The sequence below is a fragment of the Falco peregrinus genome, chromosome 5 (assembly GCF_023634155.1).
Source record: "Falco peregrinus isolate bFalPer1 chromosome 5, bFalPer1.pri, whole genome shotgun sequence".
Lineage (NCBI taxonomy): Eukaryota > Metazoa > Chordata > Aves > Falconiformes > Falconidae > Falco > Falco peregrinus.
The window spans coordinates 3,606,320-3,627,386 of NC_073725.1; the positions used below are offsets into that span (position 1 = coordinate 3,606,320).

A 21,067-nucleotide genomic window follows, 5' to 3' on the forward strand; every position below is an offset into this window, starting at 1 on the left:
TGTATCCAGAAATGAACTAATATAAGAGGAAGGAAAACAAACAAAAAAATAATAGGTCAGCGTAGTGACCAGCTGTAGAGGCTTACCAACATTTAGGCAAGAAATCTTTGAAGAACATTGAAGTATTTAGAACATGAGCTCAGTTTTCTCATAGCAGGGATAAATATGGTGATCATATGTCATCATATTTTGGGGAAAAAAACCAAAAACCCACACAACGGGTTATCCTTTGTGTAATAAAAATTGCTACATTTTAATTATGTAAAGACTTAAAAACAAATGCGTAACCATTCAAATTGTATTTATTTAATTACACTGTAATGCAAATAAGTTAGGTCCATATAAATTCCATTTTGTTGTATGTACAACCTATGTCATTAGCAAGCTGATTGAGCCAGCTGGTGTAAGTGTCCACCTCATCCTCTGGAATGTACGTATCTTCAGACACTTTCTCTGTCCATCGGCTGGCTCTAGAACAGGACCACCACATCCTTCATCCCCAAAGTAGACTGGAAGAGGAGGGGGGAGGAAACCGAAGTCAGATTCGCAGCACGTACTCATTTTTAAATGGATATTTGTAAAATACAAGCCTGGAGGAACAGCCCTGTAAATGTACGGAACAAATGCCAGCCCCCAAAATACGGAAATAATGCCACCTTTAAAGTAAAATTTCAGTCTACAGAACATCAATGTGCTTAGAAAAATGAGCATCTGTAAGCTTCAGATTAAACCAAACACATTTCTGGTATCTGTGTACATACATTCTGGTATGCAATACATACTTTACTGTGTGCAGAGACACGCCCAGTGAACCAGGAAAAAGTCTCAAACTGCTACTGAAGCTAAACATAGAAACAGTGTCAATAAACAAAAAACCTCCAGCAAGTTAGTCTTGAGACAACAGAGGATTTTAATGAAACTGCAACATGATCTTGGCACCCGGTTTTCTATACATTATAACTATGTGAAGCTAGAACATTAATATATGACTTTGCAGACAATACAGTCCATCAATTACTTGTCTTAGCAATACCTAGCTCTGCCCAGTAACCACAATTATTTCAAGAAAAATAGAAGAGTCACACTTCAAAACTTTGTCTCACCCACGGAAGTCATCCAGTAAAACTCAAATACCACAAGAATTCAGGTATTACTAATGTCATGACGTTGCAGCACTAAACAGTTCCAGAAGGAAGAGGCAATGTGAGCAAATGCACTTTGCTTCAAGACAATGGTTAACATTGAAGGATACAGCCCTTCACTTCATGCAGCTTTTATGCAGTGTTACTACCATATTTGCAAAGGCAAGAGATTGGGTTTTGTTAAACTCATGCTAGAAAGCTGAAAAGTTATTCCTCAGTGCACAAACTTGCATAAACTGTTGCTCTACAACAGACTAGTGTCCACTCAAAAGGTACAGGATGTCCCATATAGTAAAAGCCATGCAAGATTAAGAGAAAGGCCCTCCCAATAACTTGTATTCTGCTGTCTTCTTGTCTGGATTTCTGAAGAAACAAAAACCATGACCTGCTATGCTTTTACTCTAAACAATCAAAAACAATGGATGAAAGCAATGTGTGCAACTGTTGCTGTCCAGAGGTTACACCCAAAATGGCAACTTCCTGCACTGGGTTTGCATGTACATTTGGAACCAATACATACCTCCAGATAGTTGGCTCAGGCATTCCAGGATCCGCACCTCTCTTAAAACCTGAAGTGAAACATACATATATATAAATATGTGCAAATTCTGACATAGTTAAATCATTATCAAATTATTCCAGCCCATTAAACTGCAATAAAAAAGAAGACCTCCTGAGAACTGTGATTCATGAAGCTGTGTACCAACCTGAATAAAAATTGCACATTCTTATCAGGGTTAGAAAGCAGAGAAAATAAATACAAGTATACAGGGCAATTTTGTTTTGCTTTTAATTCTTACCTGCATCTTTACCTGACTTAAAATTCAGGGCCAACTAGCTATGTGAGATGGAGAAAGTTATCTACCCCAAAGATCAAGACATACATACCAACACAACACAAAACCACGCCGATTTTTAAATGTTGGTTAGAAAACAACCTAGAAAGGCAGTACCAACAGTGACACCTACAACTGCTATAAGCAAGCATCCTGAGTCCTAACAGGCAACGTTCTGCAACGACATCCAATGCAGAACTTAGAAGAAATATTTCAGTAACAGTTCACTCAATTTAGGCTGACAGAATTCTAAATGTCAAATACAATTAAACCTAACATCTCCCATTTTTACTGGCACTTTTTGAAAAGCTATCTAGTACTAAAGCTTGCAAAGAAACACAGTATTTATCAACCTACTAACACCCAGGAAAACTAAGACAGAGTTAATAACAAAGAGTTCATCCTCAGCTAATGACTCGAGTACCAATTCACTAAAGCAAACTAATGCTAGAGAAGCAACTGAACGTTCAGTGTATAAAATATCTTTGCCCTCTGAACTGTAAAAGTCTTGAAGTGTAATCACGCAATTCATGTACTGTTCAACACACTCTCTCCTACATCTGCTATCTAGAAATGGATGTTACATGAAAAAATACATTATTTCCCTTGTTTACCGCAAATAAATAATTAACGCCAGTTCGCCTGAAACACAGGCCATGAAGGTTAACGAAAAAACTTCCAGTAATTTCATGGGGAACAGGTTAACTCTTTGAAGATAACCTTGTGTGATCTGAGAGTATTCAGCACCCTCACCCACTTTCTTCGCTTGCCATACTGTCTAGCAAAATTGCTTTAAAATCCATGAAGTTGTATTAGGAGTTACACTTTGTGTGTGTGAATGTTTCTGGCTTTTCTTCCCCCCTAGTACCTTCAAATAAGGAAGCCAGGTTCAACAAAACTGTACTGGTCTAATTTACCTACTTAACAGGGGCAGCCACTTCAAAGCAAAAAAACTACAACAAAATACAACGAAAACACCCAAAACCTGACCAATTACCTATAATTGCACATGCACATACCAGGCTCCCTTATACATCCCCTGAGCATCCCATGCTGACCTAGAAAGCCTTTCAGAGAAAGTTAAAAGCTCAAAATTTCCCAAAGTTTCCTTGCCTGTGTTTAGTTTAGCATGTATTTCATATACACAGGGGTCAATACAAAAATTTACCTTGAATCAGTGACACCAAGGACTGTGTAGCCCCGGCCCTTCCACTGCATCACACCTTCCCTCCCAGATTCAACTGTAATCCCAGTACAAAAAAAGTTCTTCCGTTTCTAGACTTTGAGTAAATGCCACCTCCAAATGTCTATGGCAAGCAAAAGTGGCACCTGCACATCTCCTTCCCATCTGCTTACACTTAATGTCCTTTCATTACAGCAGACAAATTCGTAAGAGGGCAATGCAGATGTGGAACAGCACACTTATTTTCTGGAGTTATGAAGCTAAACTACTACAACTTAGTTTCTCACTGCTACGTAACAGAAGTATACAAGGTACCCTGATATCAGTGCAACTTCAAATATAACGACATGGCTTTACATGACTTAACTTCCTCTGATGTCCCTGAGAACAAAAGCATCTTTCCCATATTCATAGATACTGTCATGAAAGTAAAATCAAAACAAAAATTCAGCAAGAGCAAAATCAGGCCACAAAACACTGCTGCAATTCCCACCCAAAACCAAGTGACAAACTAAAAATGGAAGTGCAATTAAACTTAAACCCAATACTGCCAATTAGTGTTTTTCCATAGTGTTTGAAGTGGCCTCTTTTACCTGTAGTTGTTAAAGCCTGTATGCGACTGTTGAAAAGACCAACTTTCTCCTGATTGCTATCTACTATGTGAACAATCAAAGCCCTTCAAATTGGAGGCTGCATTCTCCTCCATTAATTAAAACAACCTATCACCTTTGACTGTAATTACATTAAGCTCCCAACCCTCCTTCAGGTTTGCATTCAAGGCAGAGGTGCCTGCCCGTTTTAGATGCTCTTCCAGAAAGACCCACTGGAGTTGGGCAGAAAATAAACCAGGTGAACCACAAGGATTAGCCTTGCTGGGGCCCCTTGCCACACAAGAAAGGAACAAGCAGGAACAAGCGTGTCACGGCTACTGCACATGTGCTTAAGTAGCTACATCCAGGATAGTCTTCCTCGGTGGTTTTTAAGGATTCAGGTAGAACTACTCCCAAGTGGTGGTTGTGGTGGCGGTGGTGGGAATCCAAACCCGCTTTCTAACAGGGAGTGGAAGTCTTAAGTAGGTCAGGCTCTGTAACACGGACAGCTGATGGCATACAGCCCAAACTCTGCAGGACAGCTATCATGTGGCGGTGATGCCTAGCCAGACCCATGACAGGAGCAAGTGAAATACACCCTGGGCACCAGGCATGATGATGTCAAAGCATCCCCTGAATGCTCCACAGCAGTTCGGAAACAGGAGCCACGCCATTTCGGGAGAGATTGTGACCTGCACCTAGCTGGAAATTCAACCTCAGGCAGAGGCCGGCAACCCCCGCGGCACCACGAAGGGGCTCCTGGCCGCAGACAGCTTTCTCCTCGCACACGGACGCCCTGCTGCCAGAAACACACAGCCTGGCAGCTAGGCCAGTCGGTCACCGATAATCACAGCATGATTAAATCACGGCTCCGTTCGCCGCCAAGCCGCTCCGGTGGCGCAGTCCCGGGCCGCTCCCGCGGGGCCCGCCCCCTCCTCACCGCGTACGCGGGCTCAGCGCGCCCCAGCGCGGCAACAGCGCCCAGGCAGGGGAGGGCGCAGAAAAAGCTTTTTAAAGGACAAAAAAAAAAAAGAGAGAAAGAAACGAAGCGCCCCACGGCCACCGCGCAGCAGGGCCAAGGGCAAGGCCCGTCCCTGCCCCACGGCTCCCACAGGCCGCCTCACCGGCGGGCCCTCAGCCCCGCTCCGCCCGCGCATGCGCGGCGAGGCCCGCACAGCCGGGGGCGCGGGGGCGCCTCTCCCCGACGCGCGCGCGCTCCCTTCCACCCCCCCACCCGCCCCGAGCACGCGCTGCCGGGCCGGGCCGGGATGGGGGGAGGGCGCGCCCGGCCGCCCCGGCCCCGGCCCCGGCCTCGCCACCGGCCGCCGAGCGCCACCGCCACCCCCGCGCCGCAGTACGGCCGGCCCCCCGGCCGCCGCTGACCTAAGTAAAGCACGACGGGGATGAAGCCCCAGCGGATGGCGAACTGGCCGCCCTTGAAGAGCTGCTGCAGCCGCTGCTTGGCCTCCTTGCTGAGCTTCGGCATGCCGGCGGCGGGGGAGAGCGCAGGAGGAGGAGCCCAGCCGCCCGGGTAGCGCTGCGGCAGCGGCGGGGGGCGGGCCTCCATGGCGCCGCCGCCGGGTCGCGGGGAGGAGACAGCCCCTTCCCTGAGACGGGCGAGAAAATGGCGGCCGCGGGGCTCCCTCCGCTCGCCGCCGCCCCCGGGCATGCGCGGCCGCCCGCGGGGTCCGGCTCGCCGGGCGGGGGGTGCGGGGGGTCGCAGGGGGCGCGGCCGCCTTCGTGTTGCCTCTGGGCCCCGCGTTCGCGTTTCTTTCCCGGAGGTGTCGAGGTACGCGCGCTGCGCAGGCCCCTCTGGAGGCTGGGACGTGGCGTCTGGTAAGTGACAGGTGGCGGTGCAGGGAGAAGAGAAGCGTTTCTGGACGGAGCGGGACGTGCTTGTGCGGGGTGTGCGGCCTGTGGAAGCACGCAGGAGGGCCGGGCAAGTTCTGGCGGTGAAAGCCGGGCTGCCCGTATGGGGAGAGGCGTTCTGCTTTCAGACCTAACGTTGAAAAAAGCCAATATAGCGCTGAGAGCCCGTTGTCCTTACAGACTCAGAGCCCCCGTAAGCACCGAGGCCCTTTCTTGTCTGTCTAGTGACTGAGTGGCCTCTGCCAGGGCCCCTTGCAGTGCCCAAAGCACCGAGCTCTTGTCTGTTTGGCACCGCTGCCGGCGGGGCGTCGTGCTGTGTGATGGCGCTGCCCTTGACTCCCTGAGTTGTGTCGCATTTGTACCATGTTCATTCTTTCTCAGGCCTCCTGCTACCTTCTGCTGTAGTGCCAGAGCCAGGCCTTCAGGTTCCTAGTATTGCTAATGGGCTGAGTTACTTAACAGACATGATACAGATTGCCCATGTTAACTACATCAAACTCCTGTCATAGTTTAGAGGGAATTTAATTGCATATGGAAACTCTGAAACCAAAGTTTTTAGAAGTCAGTCCTTGTGACACTGCAGAAACCTACTCGGTTTTGTTCATAGTCGTGATTTATTGACCAGACACAGTTAAAGCTCTGCATGTTATGTATTGGTTTGCCTAAGGCAATTACTTGAAGTTCTGTAGCCATTTTGTCAGTGCTTTTAGATCCAAAATAGAATCCAGGGCTGTAATAAATATCTCTTATACAAATACCACATTTCTTCTTCCAGTGTGTGGATGCGTGCTCTGCCATTCCAGGATGATAAGAACATGAGCTTACAGCTTGCTCTTTGCTTTCCAGGTATGGACAGGTAGCCAGCTGCAAGCCATGTGAAGGATTCTAGCAGTCTGCAGCTTGCTTTTGCCACGGTAAGTCTACCAAATCAAAATGTGGGGGATAAAGAAGTATTTTGGTGTTGTGGCGGCATAAACATGTTGTTGTGTTACCAAATGCACAAATAGCCTTTCCTTATGTAAGCCAGTCCATATGCACTGTACTTTCGTGCGCATTAAACGTGTTGATGAGATACATCGATATTTCTAGTCATGTGACGACACATTTAATATCTAACAAGTAAAGCAGAGGCTTAGAGTTTGTGAGTGGCTTCTTTATGAACGGAATAGCTTATCCCTAAGCAAATGAGCAGATGAACATCAGTAGGAAGCCTGGACTGTGAACCTACACCTTTCCCAAAAGAATATGCCTTCGTGTCAAATGGCATATGACATGATCATGTGACATATTTTCTTTATACATTCTTAGCCATTAGGGGCAACAAAGTGTGCTCCAGATAGCAACAGATGATAATGGGAGCACGTGTTGTGTCAATTGACTTTGTGAGGGTTAGTTTTGCTTGATGAAGTTTTTGATCAGTTTGGCTTACTCCACTCTTCCTGCAGCAGGTAAGCTGCTGGGATAGGCAGAAGAATACTTGCTAGTTGTCTTCATTTCGCTTTAAAAATGAAGTGTTGCCAGTATCATCTTGCAGGTAGGGCTTTTTCCAGTTCATTTTTTGGCAACCAAGGTGGTGTTACTTAGAAATAGTACCTTCAGATTAATGGAATACTTCCATTAACAAATCCAGAATTGCTGGAACATACTAATGAAGACTTTTCTGTGGCAGTCATGGGCAACTAGTAATACAGATATTTCATCCATAAAAGACAGAGCTGCCTCTGAAGTGCTGTTTGTCTGTTGCTTTTTTCTGCATGGTATTAGAGGCGAGTTTGTACTTACCAATGTGGTCATATAACTCCTACTTTGTCGTATCTGGCCTGGTACTTGTACATCAGTGGATTGCTGTATTTCTGCTCCTGAAATTGAATATTATGTAACTATCGTTAAATTATTTTAGGGTTAGTCATGCATTTGAGCTGGGAATTCTAACTTGAGGTAACAAGTCTTTCTATCTGTAGGTTTGCATTAGCTTTCAGTTTTTTTGGTATATCACTGTTGTCAAACTTTTCAAACTAGTACACTCATGAGTAGAATTGTGTAGACATTCAAAATGACAAATGTACTATTCTTCCAAAAAAGTGTAGTGCAAGTGGCACATTCATTTGTCAGTAATGGTTTGTCATACTCAAAAGAGAAAAAGGTCAAACCAATGAGCTCTCTTTTCTGACCCTTGCAAAGGAAGAGAAGTGGTTGCTGCAGGAACCTATTTTTCAGCAGTTTGTATTACATTGATTTTCCTTTCTAGATGAGACTAAATCAGATCTGCTTCCACAGTGTAGTTAACGGGGGGTGTGTGTTACAGCTTGTTCTTTCTAAATGTACAAAAGCAACTGTTTGTTACAGCACACAGCTTGTTCATAATCTCTCACAAAATATTACAGTAAAATGTGACCCACTGTATTGGAATTAAATTTGAAAGGTATTTTTCTTTAAAATGCTGGTAATTTTAGTGTAAGTAGGATTCAGATGGTCAAATTTACTGAACAACGGTTAGACAGCTCTGTCTCCTTCGAGTATAAATTGGTTTAACAGTGTCACATGTGATACAATATATTCTTATTGTGGATGTTCTTGAGAAAGGATATTCACAAGTGTGCCACGTGTACCAGGTGATTCTCTTGTTGCCTTCACATAAAGTCAAGGAATAATTTTCAGAGCACAGAAGCTTTCCTTGATAGTTTTCATTTCTCATGTTTGCTACTTCTGACGTTTGACTAAAAGCTTGTAGGTTATTTCCTTTATTTAACTGTAGAAGCCAGGAAATCAACAGCAAGAAAATAAATATTTCTTTGCCACAGTTCTCTTGCAAACAAAATCATTGCTGTGGCCTAGAAAAGCACAAGTACATGTGTTTTGTATGCAAATAAACCAGTTTATTCTGTATAGCTAATGGTCTGAATTTATGTAGTGTTACAGACTGAAGCTGAGAAAGGGTATTTGTAAACTAAGAGAAGTGACTGGAGAACAGCATTTCTTCCATCATAACATGCATCTGTATCATATCTGCAATAAAAAAAAAAAAAAACAACAACCCACAACCAAAACCCAACACACATACACACCACCACCCTGCAACAAAACAAAACCAAACAAAACCCCAAACAACACAAAAAAAACCCCGGAGCATGTCAATAGCAAAGGTTTGTACTGACTCCAGAAGCGTTCTGTGCCTTTATTTGGCTCTGGTGGCACCTAGGATGTTAGAGGGTCTGAGAGTCCTTTGGTGAGCTATTGACTCAGCCATAGGGTAAAAGAGAACATCAGTCATCTTCCCTGCAAGTTCAGTCTGGTGGGACAGCACTATCCAAATAATTGAAATATTGAAAATTAGCCCCTAAAAACAAAGGTGCCAATGCTTAGGTATGAAACAATAGCTGTTTTGAAGGGAGAAGTAATACCCAAAGAAATGGGCACTCTAAGAGATTGATAGAGGCAGCTTTGCCTCGAGAAGATAGAAGTAGGATGTTGTAGGCAAGCTGTGGGCGCTAGTTCACATTTGTAATTTATTGTAATGCTTCCGTGAAGGACGTTGGATTTATTTTATTCTTTTTCTCTTATGGCTGATAATGAAGACTTGAAATGTTTTCATTAAAGAAGAAAAGAAAGAGCCTTAATTGCTGGAGTGACAAAAGACAGTAATACCATATATGTTGACATTTTTTTTGTTACGAAAAACCTCTTTGAATTTCTCTTGCCTCATAGTTTGTGTGATCAGCAACAACAATAAAATAAAATCAGAGGTTTTAACTGGGACAAGAACATGAATCCCTCCTGTTTTATTAACTTGATTAGCAGTAATTCTGCAGGTGCTGTGTTTTCATAGCAAATTAATACCACTAACACTCATTGTAAACCAGATTAATGTTTCGAATTTATGAGTAAAGGAGAGAATTGAGATTCTTATAAAGAGGACTGAATCACTTAAGCATGAGTCTCTGGCTCAGGGAAATAATGTCACTCAGTCTGATGACTTTAGTTGTCTGGTTTTGGTGCCAAGGGTAGATTTCACATTAAAGAATTGCAGACCTCTAAGGCTTTATGTCAACACACTACAAAGCCGTGCAACTCAGAAAGCTGAAGAGGGAGGCAAAGTGAAGTGGCACATTAAAAGTTTGTGGAAAATTTCTGTAAACTCTACACAGGAAGTCATTGCAGAGCTCCATTATACTCTTACCACTCTCACTTTTCAGATTTCCCCTTCAAGAAACTGCATTAAATTCATCTGCTTGGGAACAAACTTTGAGTTTATCCCATTTAGGAGGAACTTACATTTCAAAGATACTGTGGTAGGCATTTCATACTTCAGGATTACACTGTAAATCAGTATAAATAATACAAGGACACAAGCAAGATGTATTTAACAGATTTCCATTACAGGCTGAACCTTTACGTTGTCAGTGAAATTGGTAGTATATTATGACTACATGTTCTATTTCACGTTATTATTATGATTAGCCTTTCTGTTTTGATTGTGCCCTGTTAATGATGGTCCTTTTCTTCCATTCCATTTGAGTATTCCCATTCATTTAGTATAATAAATCACAGCTACCCTGCAGTACTACTGGTCTGGCAAGTGTTCCTTGCTCCTTTGTTTCACAGAGAGACAAATAAAAATGGAAATCCCTTTAGTCAAAATAAAAAAATACTAAGGCTGTCCAATTATGTCATGTGGGAAATGTCAGAATTCTTAAAATTTCTCTTGAATGTTGTTAAGACCTAGATTACTTGGATCTGAGTACATGAGGTTTTGTATTTCACATATTTTCAAAATATACTTGAAATACAGAGCAGTGATGCATATAAAAAATTTCTGTCCAGATTACAATCTCTTTTATATGAATTTCTGTGTGATACTTGTTGGCTGTACTCTAGTCACTGTCTGATACAGGATATTTCCAAGAAAAGTGGTGCTGTCAGATGCCTATAAAGAAAATTAGTAAACTGACCAGAGTGGTAGGAACAAAAAGCAAAGTGTAGTAATTCTGTATATTCAATACAAAATTTGTTTATTTAAAAATAAACCAAAACTGAGTGGTAATGTGGAGTTAACTGCAAAACAGTAATAATTTCATTATTTTTCATTACAGCTCCCAAGGCCAGTGAAGGAGACACAGCGGTTTGAGGTGAGACAGCATTCAACAGAACCTCATCAAATGCTTTTAGAGACCTTTGAGAAGAACTGCTGTTGTGCTTGCAAATTGAGTGTTACCTGTTGCAAAACTTTGTTGTTGTTGTTTGAAACTTGACTTTCCCATTCTTCCCATCTTCATTTAATAATGAAAATTGTTAAAGATACTGCTACCTTTTACTATTGGTAGTTCCTCTAAAAACACAACAGTTCTTAAATACATGTTTTTATGATTGCAGTATTTGGCCGAGGATGAAAACAATAATCTGATTCCTTGCATACTTTCAATGATACGCAAAAACCTGATGGATTAAAGGATTTTCTGAGGCCAAAACTAATATTCATATTTATTCAATCTTTGTTTTTAAATTAAGCTTTTTTTGGCATCTGAGCAGTGAAGGTTTCAGTAGCTCTAGGAGGATCTTCCTCTAAAGATACTAAACTTTTTATTTGTCAACAGATCTCAAGTAGATTTTTGTTGCTAAAGAATATGTTACTATAACAACACATAACTACAACGATTCTAAAGGACTTAAGAGATGCTTGTTCTAGGCAAATTTTTACTGTGATTGAAACAAGGTGAGGAAAACAGTGAATATATTCTGATTTCCAAAAGTCTTTGCTCTTAGTATACTTATTTTTGTACTAATTCTGGCCTTAGTACATTTTATTAAGGTGAGGCAACCATGAAACTAAGAATGTATGTCTTTGCACATGAAAACGAAATAGTTCTTTTTGAAACAGAACATAAATTGGAGTATTTGAAAAATAACAGTTGTAATTAAAAGTCAAATTCTGCTTCCTGTCTTCAATGAGCATTTGTTGTAATAGTCTTTCTTAGCATCCATCTAAAAAACCAAAACATGCTGCTGAAATGACTTTTTCTGACAGTGAAATACTTAAAAATAGTAACTGATTGATGCACAGCATTCACTTCACTGATTTACAATAGCGCTTTTGGATGCACTCTTTCAAATTTTACAAGCTAAATGTTTACTACAACAACAACAACAAGAAGATACTAATTAGCCCCTGATCATAAGCAAAGAGAAAACAAGTAGTAAAGCGAAAAGAAGGACCTCTGAGTTGAAATGCACCAGGTGGATGTGGAACAGGTCTGTCTGGGTTTTCTGCTAGAATATGAGTTTGTTCTGGTTTTTATCTTGAGTCACTGCTAAAATAAATAGTTTCAGTTACTGTGTATATCCCTAAGTATCCTTTTCCTTTGGTGCCTCCAAAAGAGGAAGGGTGTTTGTTAAGATAAAAGTATAAATTAAATTTTAATTTAGCATAGTTTTAATTTAAATAAAATTTAAAGCATAGCTTTAATTCTTGCTTCAAAGATAGTCTAGGTTTTAGTGTTGTCATTATAACATTTTTTAACAGCTTGTAATGCAAATTATGGAGTCCAGAGCATAATACAAGAGGTTAAAATACGTATATTTTCAGATCTCGGGTAAGATTACCCAGTCAACAAAGTAAATGTCATGTATATGTATAAACTGAATCTTTCTCAGTATATCTAAATATTGAACAAAACAGTTAGATAAACTGAACATAGGTATTATTTTATCTTGATTGTCGGCTTTGGGGGAATTGACTTCAGAAACTTAAGGACAAACCTTTAGTCATGTTCCTGATTCAGCATGGCTTAACCATCACCAACAAGGCAAGGAGCAGTTCACACCTCCTTTCGCCAAGCTCAGGATGCATCGCATGGGCTTCTGTTAAAGGTGACCCTCCAGGAAGAGCTGCCTTCCAGAACCTGAAGTCAAACTGGTACTGACAAAAGTATCAGCATTTATGCCCGTCTTTATTTTTCGCTTTTCAGTAGCTCGGATTTCACTGAAAATTTCTTTGAGATCTTCAGCACATAGAAGGTTACAATCAGTAATTCAGTATTATAATGAAGAGTAATTAAGGCCTTTCACAGATACCTGGGGGTTGGTGATCAAGGAAAGATCTTCCTTTGCAAGTCTTGTGTAGCGCTATCAGGATTAAATGAAGTGCAACTCATGGTTAATGAAGTTTTTACTATTCTGTGAACATAAACCTTAATCTCTTAAAATGCTGTCCTTTTTGTCTTTCATACATAATTTCTGTCCAGACTGTGTCGATTCTAGCATAATCATATGCCATATTTAGCCCAGACAAATGTTTTTAGATTTTATTAATTTTAAAATATTGTCAAGTAGGCACACAAGTATCTCTTCTCTATGTATTGACAGCTTAATTAACATATCTGTAAGTTCATCTTAGACTCCTTCCACTAACACACCAGAACACCAGTAACCTTTCAGGAAAAGAACCAGTGTTTCAGTGTGGCAGTGTTGCTGCTTTTCAGTTAGGATTATTAAAAATCTCAAACAGTAATCTCCTGGGAGTGCAGAAATCCAGTTTAAGAGCACAATCTGTACCAGCACACACTGGAGTGATTAATGAGATTTCAGTAGATTTTTGTATAGCTTCCTACCTGAAGCAAAAAAAAAACCAAACCAAAAAAAAACAATAAGAAACCAACTAAACAAAACAAAACAAAAAAACCACCACAAAACAGTGAGGACAGATTAGTTGTCTTTCACCGCTTCCTGTAAAATGTTATAGGGACTCCTAAAGGTTCTATATTGAATGATAGCCATTGCAGCAAGAATTTTAGCAGAGGACGTTCAAGGAACCCCTGCAAGTTCCTTATGTTCTGCTTCATAAAGTCTGTTAGGCACACAGGTCCAAGTAAAATGGCATTTCTGTAATAGTTTAATTCTTTCTCTTTTTTTTTTTCAAGTGTATATTAAGTAGACATCTGAAGAAACCACATTTTACTCATTTTAAGTTAGCAGTCACAAGAGATTAGGTGCTGTTAAGTGTAACGAAGCATGAAGATGACAAGATAAATTAATCTGAGGCTTTTCAGCTTGATCAAATCCTCCAGTGCATAATGGTATAGATTCTGTATTCCAGACACAAATGTCACCTAGGAGTCGAAATCATGCTAGATGAATCTATGTGAGTAAGTATAACTAAGATAGCTTCCCCCATCCCCCCCAGTTACCTTCCTATTTTAAATATAGAAAGGAAAATGAGTCCTCCTGAGTTAAGAGGCGAGTTAATTGCCTGTGGGATTTGGGATGGGAAGTTCTTTCTAAAATAAACACGGTAATAAAAGCTGTTCTTTCACATCTTAGGGGGAAAGACTGCTTCTAGTGACAGAGGACTAGACTAGACTAGACATGCTGGTCTCTTAGGACATTAGTACTGCACTAGTACGTATAGCACTATGTATTAAAATCGTTAATTGTATCATAGCAAAATATTTTTCTGCAGTTTTTCTATGAAATGTCTTTAAAACCATGTGCAGAATGTAACCTCCCATGTTGTGTATTAGTTCCAGCCACTGATACGCTGGTGAGCTTTTGAAATCCTGAAGAACAAGTATCTGCCAGGAAGCCTATATAGGACTTTAAAAATAAATTTTAAAATTAAACTACTGTTAAAAAATTTTAAAAAGAAATGCTGACTGAAGTTCTCAATCAATAAATTGTATCAGTTTCTGTTAATTTAGTTCCTCCACTTCATTACGGGAAGATGCTATTGATGCAAAATTCATCAGCAGTGTTTCATTAAAGCCAGCGGAGGGCAGGCTTGAATTGGAAACTGGTTTTGCTACTTCAGTTACTTGAACTTAAAATACCAGATGGGCCCTCAAACTGAAAGCTGGTGACGATCTCATCACCTTTACTATTCTAATTACGCTTCTGCTGGATAAAAGCTTTTTTTTGCAATTGCTGTTAGACGAAATGAGTGTTTTGCTATGTTGCTGTAAGAGCAGTGAACATTTAAATAAAGGTGCTAATATGAAAGTGGGTAAGTCATATTAGCAGTTGTGTGTTACTTATGAGAGAATCCACACTGCTTGATAATTAACAGTGTATATTCTAAAATGTTTTTTAAAAGCTAATGAATATTATTATTTTACATATTTACATTTTACAGATGAAGAAACTGAGGAATAAAGTGATGGCCTTGCAACTTACCCGTCTAAGGTGACCTACAGAAGCAAGAACAAAATCCAGATTTTTGAGATCTAGCTCAGTGTTCAAGCATATCTTTTGCACAAAGAAACTGTGGCATGTCTAACTCTTGCAAACATTATGGAAAAGATTGCTAGCAGCCCACGTTGCTGAGGTTGAGGAGCTTACACTGATGAAATAGGCCAGGTAGCCTGACAGGCAGGTTGTAATCTTGAGAAAAATATTCTCAGGAAGGTGGGTGGTGATCAGATTAGGTGGCTAAAGATCTGCTTTAAGAATAGTATTGTATTATTAAAACAAGTACTCTGCATTTTTATGTATATTTGTCATTCTTAAAGTTGGGTTGTGTTCTTACAAAGGAATGAAGAGCCTTTCTACATAGACCTTTAAAGCCAGTCCAATCTCAGTACTAGGAAATGTATAGTTAGAAAGTCAGTTTGCATACAGGTGAAGGATTAAGATGCTAACTGATTGTTCCTCCCTTCCCTTCATCTTTAATTACAAGGATTTCAAATTATGAGTGCTTCAATAGGGTTCCTGCTAACTCACCAAGCCCACTCTATATACTGTACCTGTGGTCAGTAATATTCATGGGATTATCTGTTCCATTTTCTTTGTATTCTTAGGAGGTCATTACCCATCGTAACAGATTTTTAAATTATAAAAATACACTGGGTTTTTTATCTATAAGCCTTAGTGTCAACTGTTCTTTCTGTTTCTAGAGAAGACTGGAGGCATGCTGTTACAAAGCTTGCCATTCCCAAGGCTCATGTAAGATACACCGCAGAACATCTGGTGCTGCATATTGAAAGCTCCATTTGTACAATGAATGAGCACATTGCACAGTGTATTTTTTCCTTTTCTTTCTTACTGCTGATTTGTAGTGGACATTTGTTGATGGTGGGAATTAGTCACTGGTTTATATGACTCCAGTGAAAAGGACAGCATTGAAAATCATAAATTAGAATGTGAATGGGTGGGCACTTACTAGTTTGGACTCAAATACTGTATTACTTATGACTGTGTTACTCATTTTTGGTATATTTCCAGACAAATCATGTTAAAATAGGAGTCAGAAATATCTGGCAGTGATTTAATGTAACTTAAACCAATGTGGGAGTTATTCCAAACCTTATTACTGTAAATTGAAGCAATGAATTTCAGGATAACCTTCAGAGAAGTAAGTCCAGAGACAGACATGTGCAGGGAGGGCGTTCAGACAACCTTTGTGATAGCCTGTTACTTTTCAACTTTAGGATTTTCTAAGTACTGTGTGAAGGTTTGTAAGAATAGATTACAAGAGTCTACTTTGAATTCCGTTACGATTCTTGATGATTTCTCCTTGTACTTTATGATTTTACACCTCACAAAGAGCTGACATCTCCAAGTAGTCATCGCTTCCTATAACTCACAGAGGCCTGGAAATGCAAGTACCTCAAAAGAGAAAAGATAATTTTCTCTTCTGCAGAAGGTAAGCTCTCCTCTCCTCAAAATAACACTCATTGAAGGCATTTATTTACAGACTAATTCTATAGACTAATTTATATCCCTTAACTCAAGAAGAAGCAAGAAAGATAGCAGTTCAATTAACTAAAACTGCTGCTTTGAGAAGTATGGTTCCTGGTGTCAAACTTTTTTAATTCATCCCTAACAATACATTGCGACCTGTAAACTAAAAGAAATAAATATTATTTCATACTCTCAGGGCAAATGCTATGATATTGTAAAGGGTACATTTAATATACCATATTCTGAGTCTAAAATTAAACCTTAATTCCAGAGTAGCACCAATTCCATCCAGAATTTTTTAGATTTGCTGTATTTCAGCGTGAGGAGGCTTTAGCTGTCTTGTTTAATTCCCTCTCTCGGTTTCTTGCAACATCCTTCATTCTCGGAGCAGAAGTACAACACACTGGAAGAACTAGCACAATCTCCAGCAAGAGCACAAAGCTGTGGGTTCATGGGAAGGATAACATCCGTCTGCCCCCCTAGATAAGCCAAAACCCATGTTCCCAGCTTATAGGTGGCTTTTTTTACCTTTTGCTCCATGGTAAAAATCAAAACTTTCTGTGGTAAAATTGCCTTTATATTAAAACCACAGATAAATCCACTCTACACTCTTAAATTTTTTTGACAGACAACTTGTAAGCTATAAACATTAAAATGATGTATAAATAGGGAAAGTGTTGATAGAGCATTTATGTAAAATAAGGTGTATATGAAAATTAATGTTAAAAATGTCCTGAATATGGGGGAGAATGAGAGTTCCACCATGCCAGTTACAGCTGTTCGATACATGGAGTTAAAGGAGAGTTTTACATTGTTATTGTTACTGGTGTAACTGATTACATCTTCCAGTTAAAACCATTATCAAAGGGAAATAAGCCTGAGCTTTTGGGAGCATGGCAAGTTTTTCCTGCTGTAAGCTTCACAGGTTTACAGCTCTACCTCCACAATGGTCTTTTCTTACACTAATCCTAGATGGTGTGTATTCGTTTTTGTTTGTAACCAACTTTCCCTTTTATTTGTAATATATATGTGAAATGATAAAAAAATTAATGATTTAAAAGCAGTTAAGATATTCCTACCTCAGAAGCACGTCATTGTTATGTGCAGTTGTGCTTGTTCTGCTGAGCAGGCCCATCTCAGTTGCAGAGGGAGTTGCAGATAATGCAAAATAACTCTCTTGGAGCAGCAGCTGTTGCTATAGGTAGACTGACCAAAAGCCTGTTGTTGTATTTCTTTACATGGAAACAAATGCATAGATATATACTGTCTGAATAAAGAACATGGCATTGTTGTGTGCCTGTGACAAAAAATAAAATAGTATTTTATTGGCAAAGTATACTGAGTTTGGATTTTAAAAAAAATGAAAGAAATTCACATATGCCGTGCATAAACCTTGTACAACTGTGTTTGATCAAAATCAGTTATTCTGGTAGTGGTACTTTCAGAGATGGGAATTTTAATGACAGTGAAAAGATACTTCTACTTCTATGGAATTAAAGCTTGCTGCTGTCAAGTTGCCAGCATCCTTACATGTGTGCTGAAGCCACCTTCCCCCTTCATAAATCAAGTGTGTTTATACCTACTGTCACAAGTTGCAGAGAGACACCAGTGATTGCTTCCGTGTTTAGAATTTTGTGGAGTCTACTACCTATGAGCAGACTCTGCTTAAGTGATCTGAAACTACTAATAGCTAATTTTGGTTTTGACATACTTCAGCCTCCAACAGTGTGCTGCATCTTCTGTTACACCTTCTGGGAATCTATGTGTGACAATTTCTTTTTCTCCCCACTTGGCTCCAAGCCAGAAATACATCAGTTTGCACAAATGGTTCTTAACCTTGTTCACGCTGGAGGCTTTTTTTTTTTCCATTTTTTTTTTCTTCCTGCTTCTTTGGTTGTTGCATGTTTTTATAGTAAATTTAGTACTTGCAGAGTTTCCTGTATAATAAACCAGTGGTTACAATGCATTTTCTCCATGGTCATTTTATGGGTGTCTTACTGTAACGTAGGAGTCCTAAACATTAAGGCATTTAATCGGCTTTCTGATGAGGTCGTATTCTTGCCACTCGCTAGGGTAGGCGGCCCAGCTGGCAGAGGCAGGCTTCAGCATTTGCAGAGTAACCAGCACTTTTGAAGGCTGATAAAACATGAAGGCACCAACCTTTCTCAACAGCTACCTGGCAAGTTGCAGTGTCTCTGCTATCAAGAAACTGGTGTATAACTCATGGGGAAGGTTGTGCTTGCCGCAGGAATTATATTGGTAGCCAAACTAGCTTGCCTTAAGTTAATTCTGGAAACCCTGCAGCATATATGTGTGCATTATGTGTATATAAATGTACATATGCAGTACAGAACTGTAGGTTTATCAGAATAAATTTAAAATGAGCCGGCTTTGATATCAGTAGTGTATATGTATATACACATATAGCAAACCTCAGCTGCAGCTTGGGAGTACTCAGCGTTTCAGCTACCTAGAACCACGTAAGCAAATATTTGACATTAGAAAATCAGGAACATTTTGATTGAAGTTATTAGGTTGATACATGGGAGTTCTGTGTTAGAGGCAGGAAAAAATCTGATTGCAGAAAGAACAAGGTTACTAAGATCAGATTTTAAGATTCTACTTCCAAGCAATAGTGAGTAGCTAAAATAAGGCTAAAAGCCAGGAGCATGCAGGCTCCTACTGGTCAGTTTTCAGTTGATCAACGTTGGTTTTTAATAACTAGCTGCAAAAGACTAATTAGGGACCTTACTGCATATCCTTCGTTTCCCTGTCTGATGCTGTCCCATGCAACCTCAGCGCCTCTTGACCCCGGACCCAGCACTGATCAGGGCCAGCAAACATCAGCTTCAAGATTCAGGGTAATGTTAGGATTCTGCCACCTGTCAGCGATAACATATAACTTCCACTGCTGGGCATAAGCCAGAAGATACTAAACTGTGAGTGGTTTGGTTTTCTCCCACTAACAACAGGGAGAAATTTAGAGCGGTAACTTCACAGCACCAAAACCGTTCAGCACCCGTCATGGGAAATACTGTCAGTTCCATTTACTATTTTGGCAGGCATAATTTTATTTTTCAAGCTCTTTATATCAGCCACGTCAGTGTTTTAATTATTTCATACCTACTTCTGCATTTTAATAAGTCTGTGCTTCAGCAGCCACGGAAGATGGAGCCCCCCCCAGATTTTAGAGGTTTTTTTCACTGGGTGCGATACCTTAACATTTACAAGCTTCATTTACATTTCAACAGACCATTCATCTGCCTGCTGTCAGAGACTGTGTGTGGCATTAGATGTATATTTTAGAGAGATAATAAATTCTAATAAGAGGGGATCAGGAATACCTACAGCAGCTGTAGACATTTGTAACAGAAAAAGTCATACTTTGTATGAACGAGGCACGAATGGCAATGTGTGCAAGCACCAGCAGGAACAGCAGAACAGAGGGCTAAGAGAATTGCCCGTTTTGTTGACACAAAAAAAACATTCCCAGCAGAATAATTAAGGGATTGCTCTTTATGTCAAGGCCACAGACCTACGCTTTGAAAACAGCCGCAACACAGACAAGCCGCCAGCATAAGACCCAGCGCCCTGGCCCCAGGGGGACGGCAACAGGGCTGCAGCATCAGTTAGGCCGCTCCTGTGAGCCCTGCGGGAAGCACGCCGAAAACAGAAAACAGGCAATGGGCAGCCACCCGGCCTGTCATTGACGAAGAACAAAGTAAGCAGGATTCCGAGGTAAAAGACAAGCACAAACCAGCTGATGGGTCCTAAGGGACAGGAAAGATCCATCCAGAAGTCACTCTGTTGTCTCCAGACGAGGAGAACCTTGGGCTTGGCAGTCGGCGTCCCGGCTCCTTTGTGTCAAGCATGAGCAGTCCTGGCCGGGCCATTCGGTCTCATGTGTCTCGGTGCTCGTGAATATCTGAAATATATGAAGTGTGAATGAATTAAATATATAGGAGAATGAGTGCGAGTGGATAAAACCAACTTGCTGAAAGATTTGGTAAATCAATACTCCCTTCCTCTTCCCTAAGATCTCACACTGGCCTTTCTCACGCCAGTCTCCCCGTTACAGTCATTTCCCGTTGTTACACAAACGAAGTCATTCATGTTGAGGACCATGTCGTAACTCCCCCACAGAGAGAGGGGCAGAAGTATGCGTGACTTGACCTAGCTCTTGTATTCTTTCCTAGATGTGGCATAGTAACAACCTGTAGTATATAGATGGTAGTTTCCTCCCATTGCTTAATTAAATGCCTGGTTTGCTCAACGAAGAGGGACTTTGTACAGCATTTCATGCCATGGAATTTAAGCTTCTCGGAGGATACTCGTGCACTGCTGGAGTATAATAATCATAAATCATAGTTGAGTAGTTATTGACCATGGTTACTTTATGGAAAGCCACATGAAAACAAAGGGTTAGAGAGAAAGTGATGAAGGAAAGGTAAAAAAAGTCTGCTTTAAGTCCTTCGAGAATGAAAATGAGGAAATAACATGTTGGCCTGAGACAAGGATGATAGGGACTTGGCCAAAGTCACAGTATGACTCAGAAGTTGGTAGGATGCTTGAATAATGCGTTCCAGCACCTCACGGATCCTGATCCATAGTGCCGGAGAGGGAGGCTGCGAGGGGGGCTCGGTTACAACGAGGCTGGGCTGTAGGCACGCAGAAATGGAGATTTGGATGTGTTGCTTCTTTCATAAACTTCAACAGACCACAGATCAAGTCCTCTAAACAACAAGATTAAGGCAACAGGCTACGCTGCCTTTTGCACTC

General features: G+C 40.7%; 1 protein-coding gene, 2 long non-coding RNA genes and 1 other non-coding gene across 9 annotated transcripts; 2 read left to right on the forward strand and 2 right to left on the reverse strand.

Annotated features, from left to right (window-relative positions):
* Positions 1–284: 284 nt before the first annotated feature.
* On the reverse strand, positions 285–5,282 carry TOMM7 (translocase of outer mitochondrial membrane 7). Its single transcript, XM_055803486.1, has 3 exons — positions 5,135–5,282; positions 1,663–1,711; positions 285–509 (listed from the first exon to the last, which is right to left on the reverse strand). The coding sequence occupies exons 1-3, from the start codon at positions 5,235–5,237 to the stop codon at positions 494–496; spliced, it is 168 nt and encodes a 55-aa protein (XP_055659461.1). The 5' UTR covers positions 5,238–5,282; the 3' UTR covers positions 285–493.
* Positions 3,720–5,127, reverse strand: LOC129784426 (uncharacterized). The gene is made up of 2 exons (XR_008747152.1): positions 4,348–5,127; positions 3,720–4,293 (listed from the first exon to the last, which is right to left on the reverse strand). It is a non-coding gene; the product is annotated as an uncharacterized LOC129784426 (long non-coding RNA).
* On the forward strand, positions 5,150–18,252 carry LOC106112497 (uncharacterized). Of its 6 annotated transcripts, none has more exons than XR_003554349.2 (5): positions 5,297–5,540; positions 6,467–6,534; positions 10,711–10,746; positions 12,397–14,011; positions 14,742–18,252. It is a non-coding gene; the product is annotated as an uncharacterized LOC106112497 (long non-coding RNA). The 6 variants fall into 6 exon arrangements; XR_003554348.2 differs by lacking the exon at positions 12,397–14,011 and having other exon boundaries at positions 5,312–5,540; positions 14,742–16,250; positions 16,680–18,252; XR_008747150.1 differs by lacking the exons at positions 5,297–5,540; positions 12,397–14,011 and adding an exon at positions 5,150–5,282.
* Positions 10,995–11,082, forward strand: LOC114012100 (small nucleolar RNA SNORD93). The gene has a single exon (XR_003554371.1). It is a non-coding gene; the product is annotated as a small nucleolar RNA SNORD93 (small nucleolar RNA).
* Positions 18,253–21,067: the final 2,815 nt, after the last annotated feature.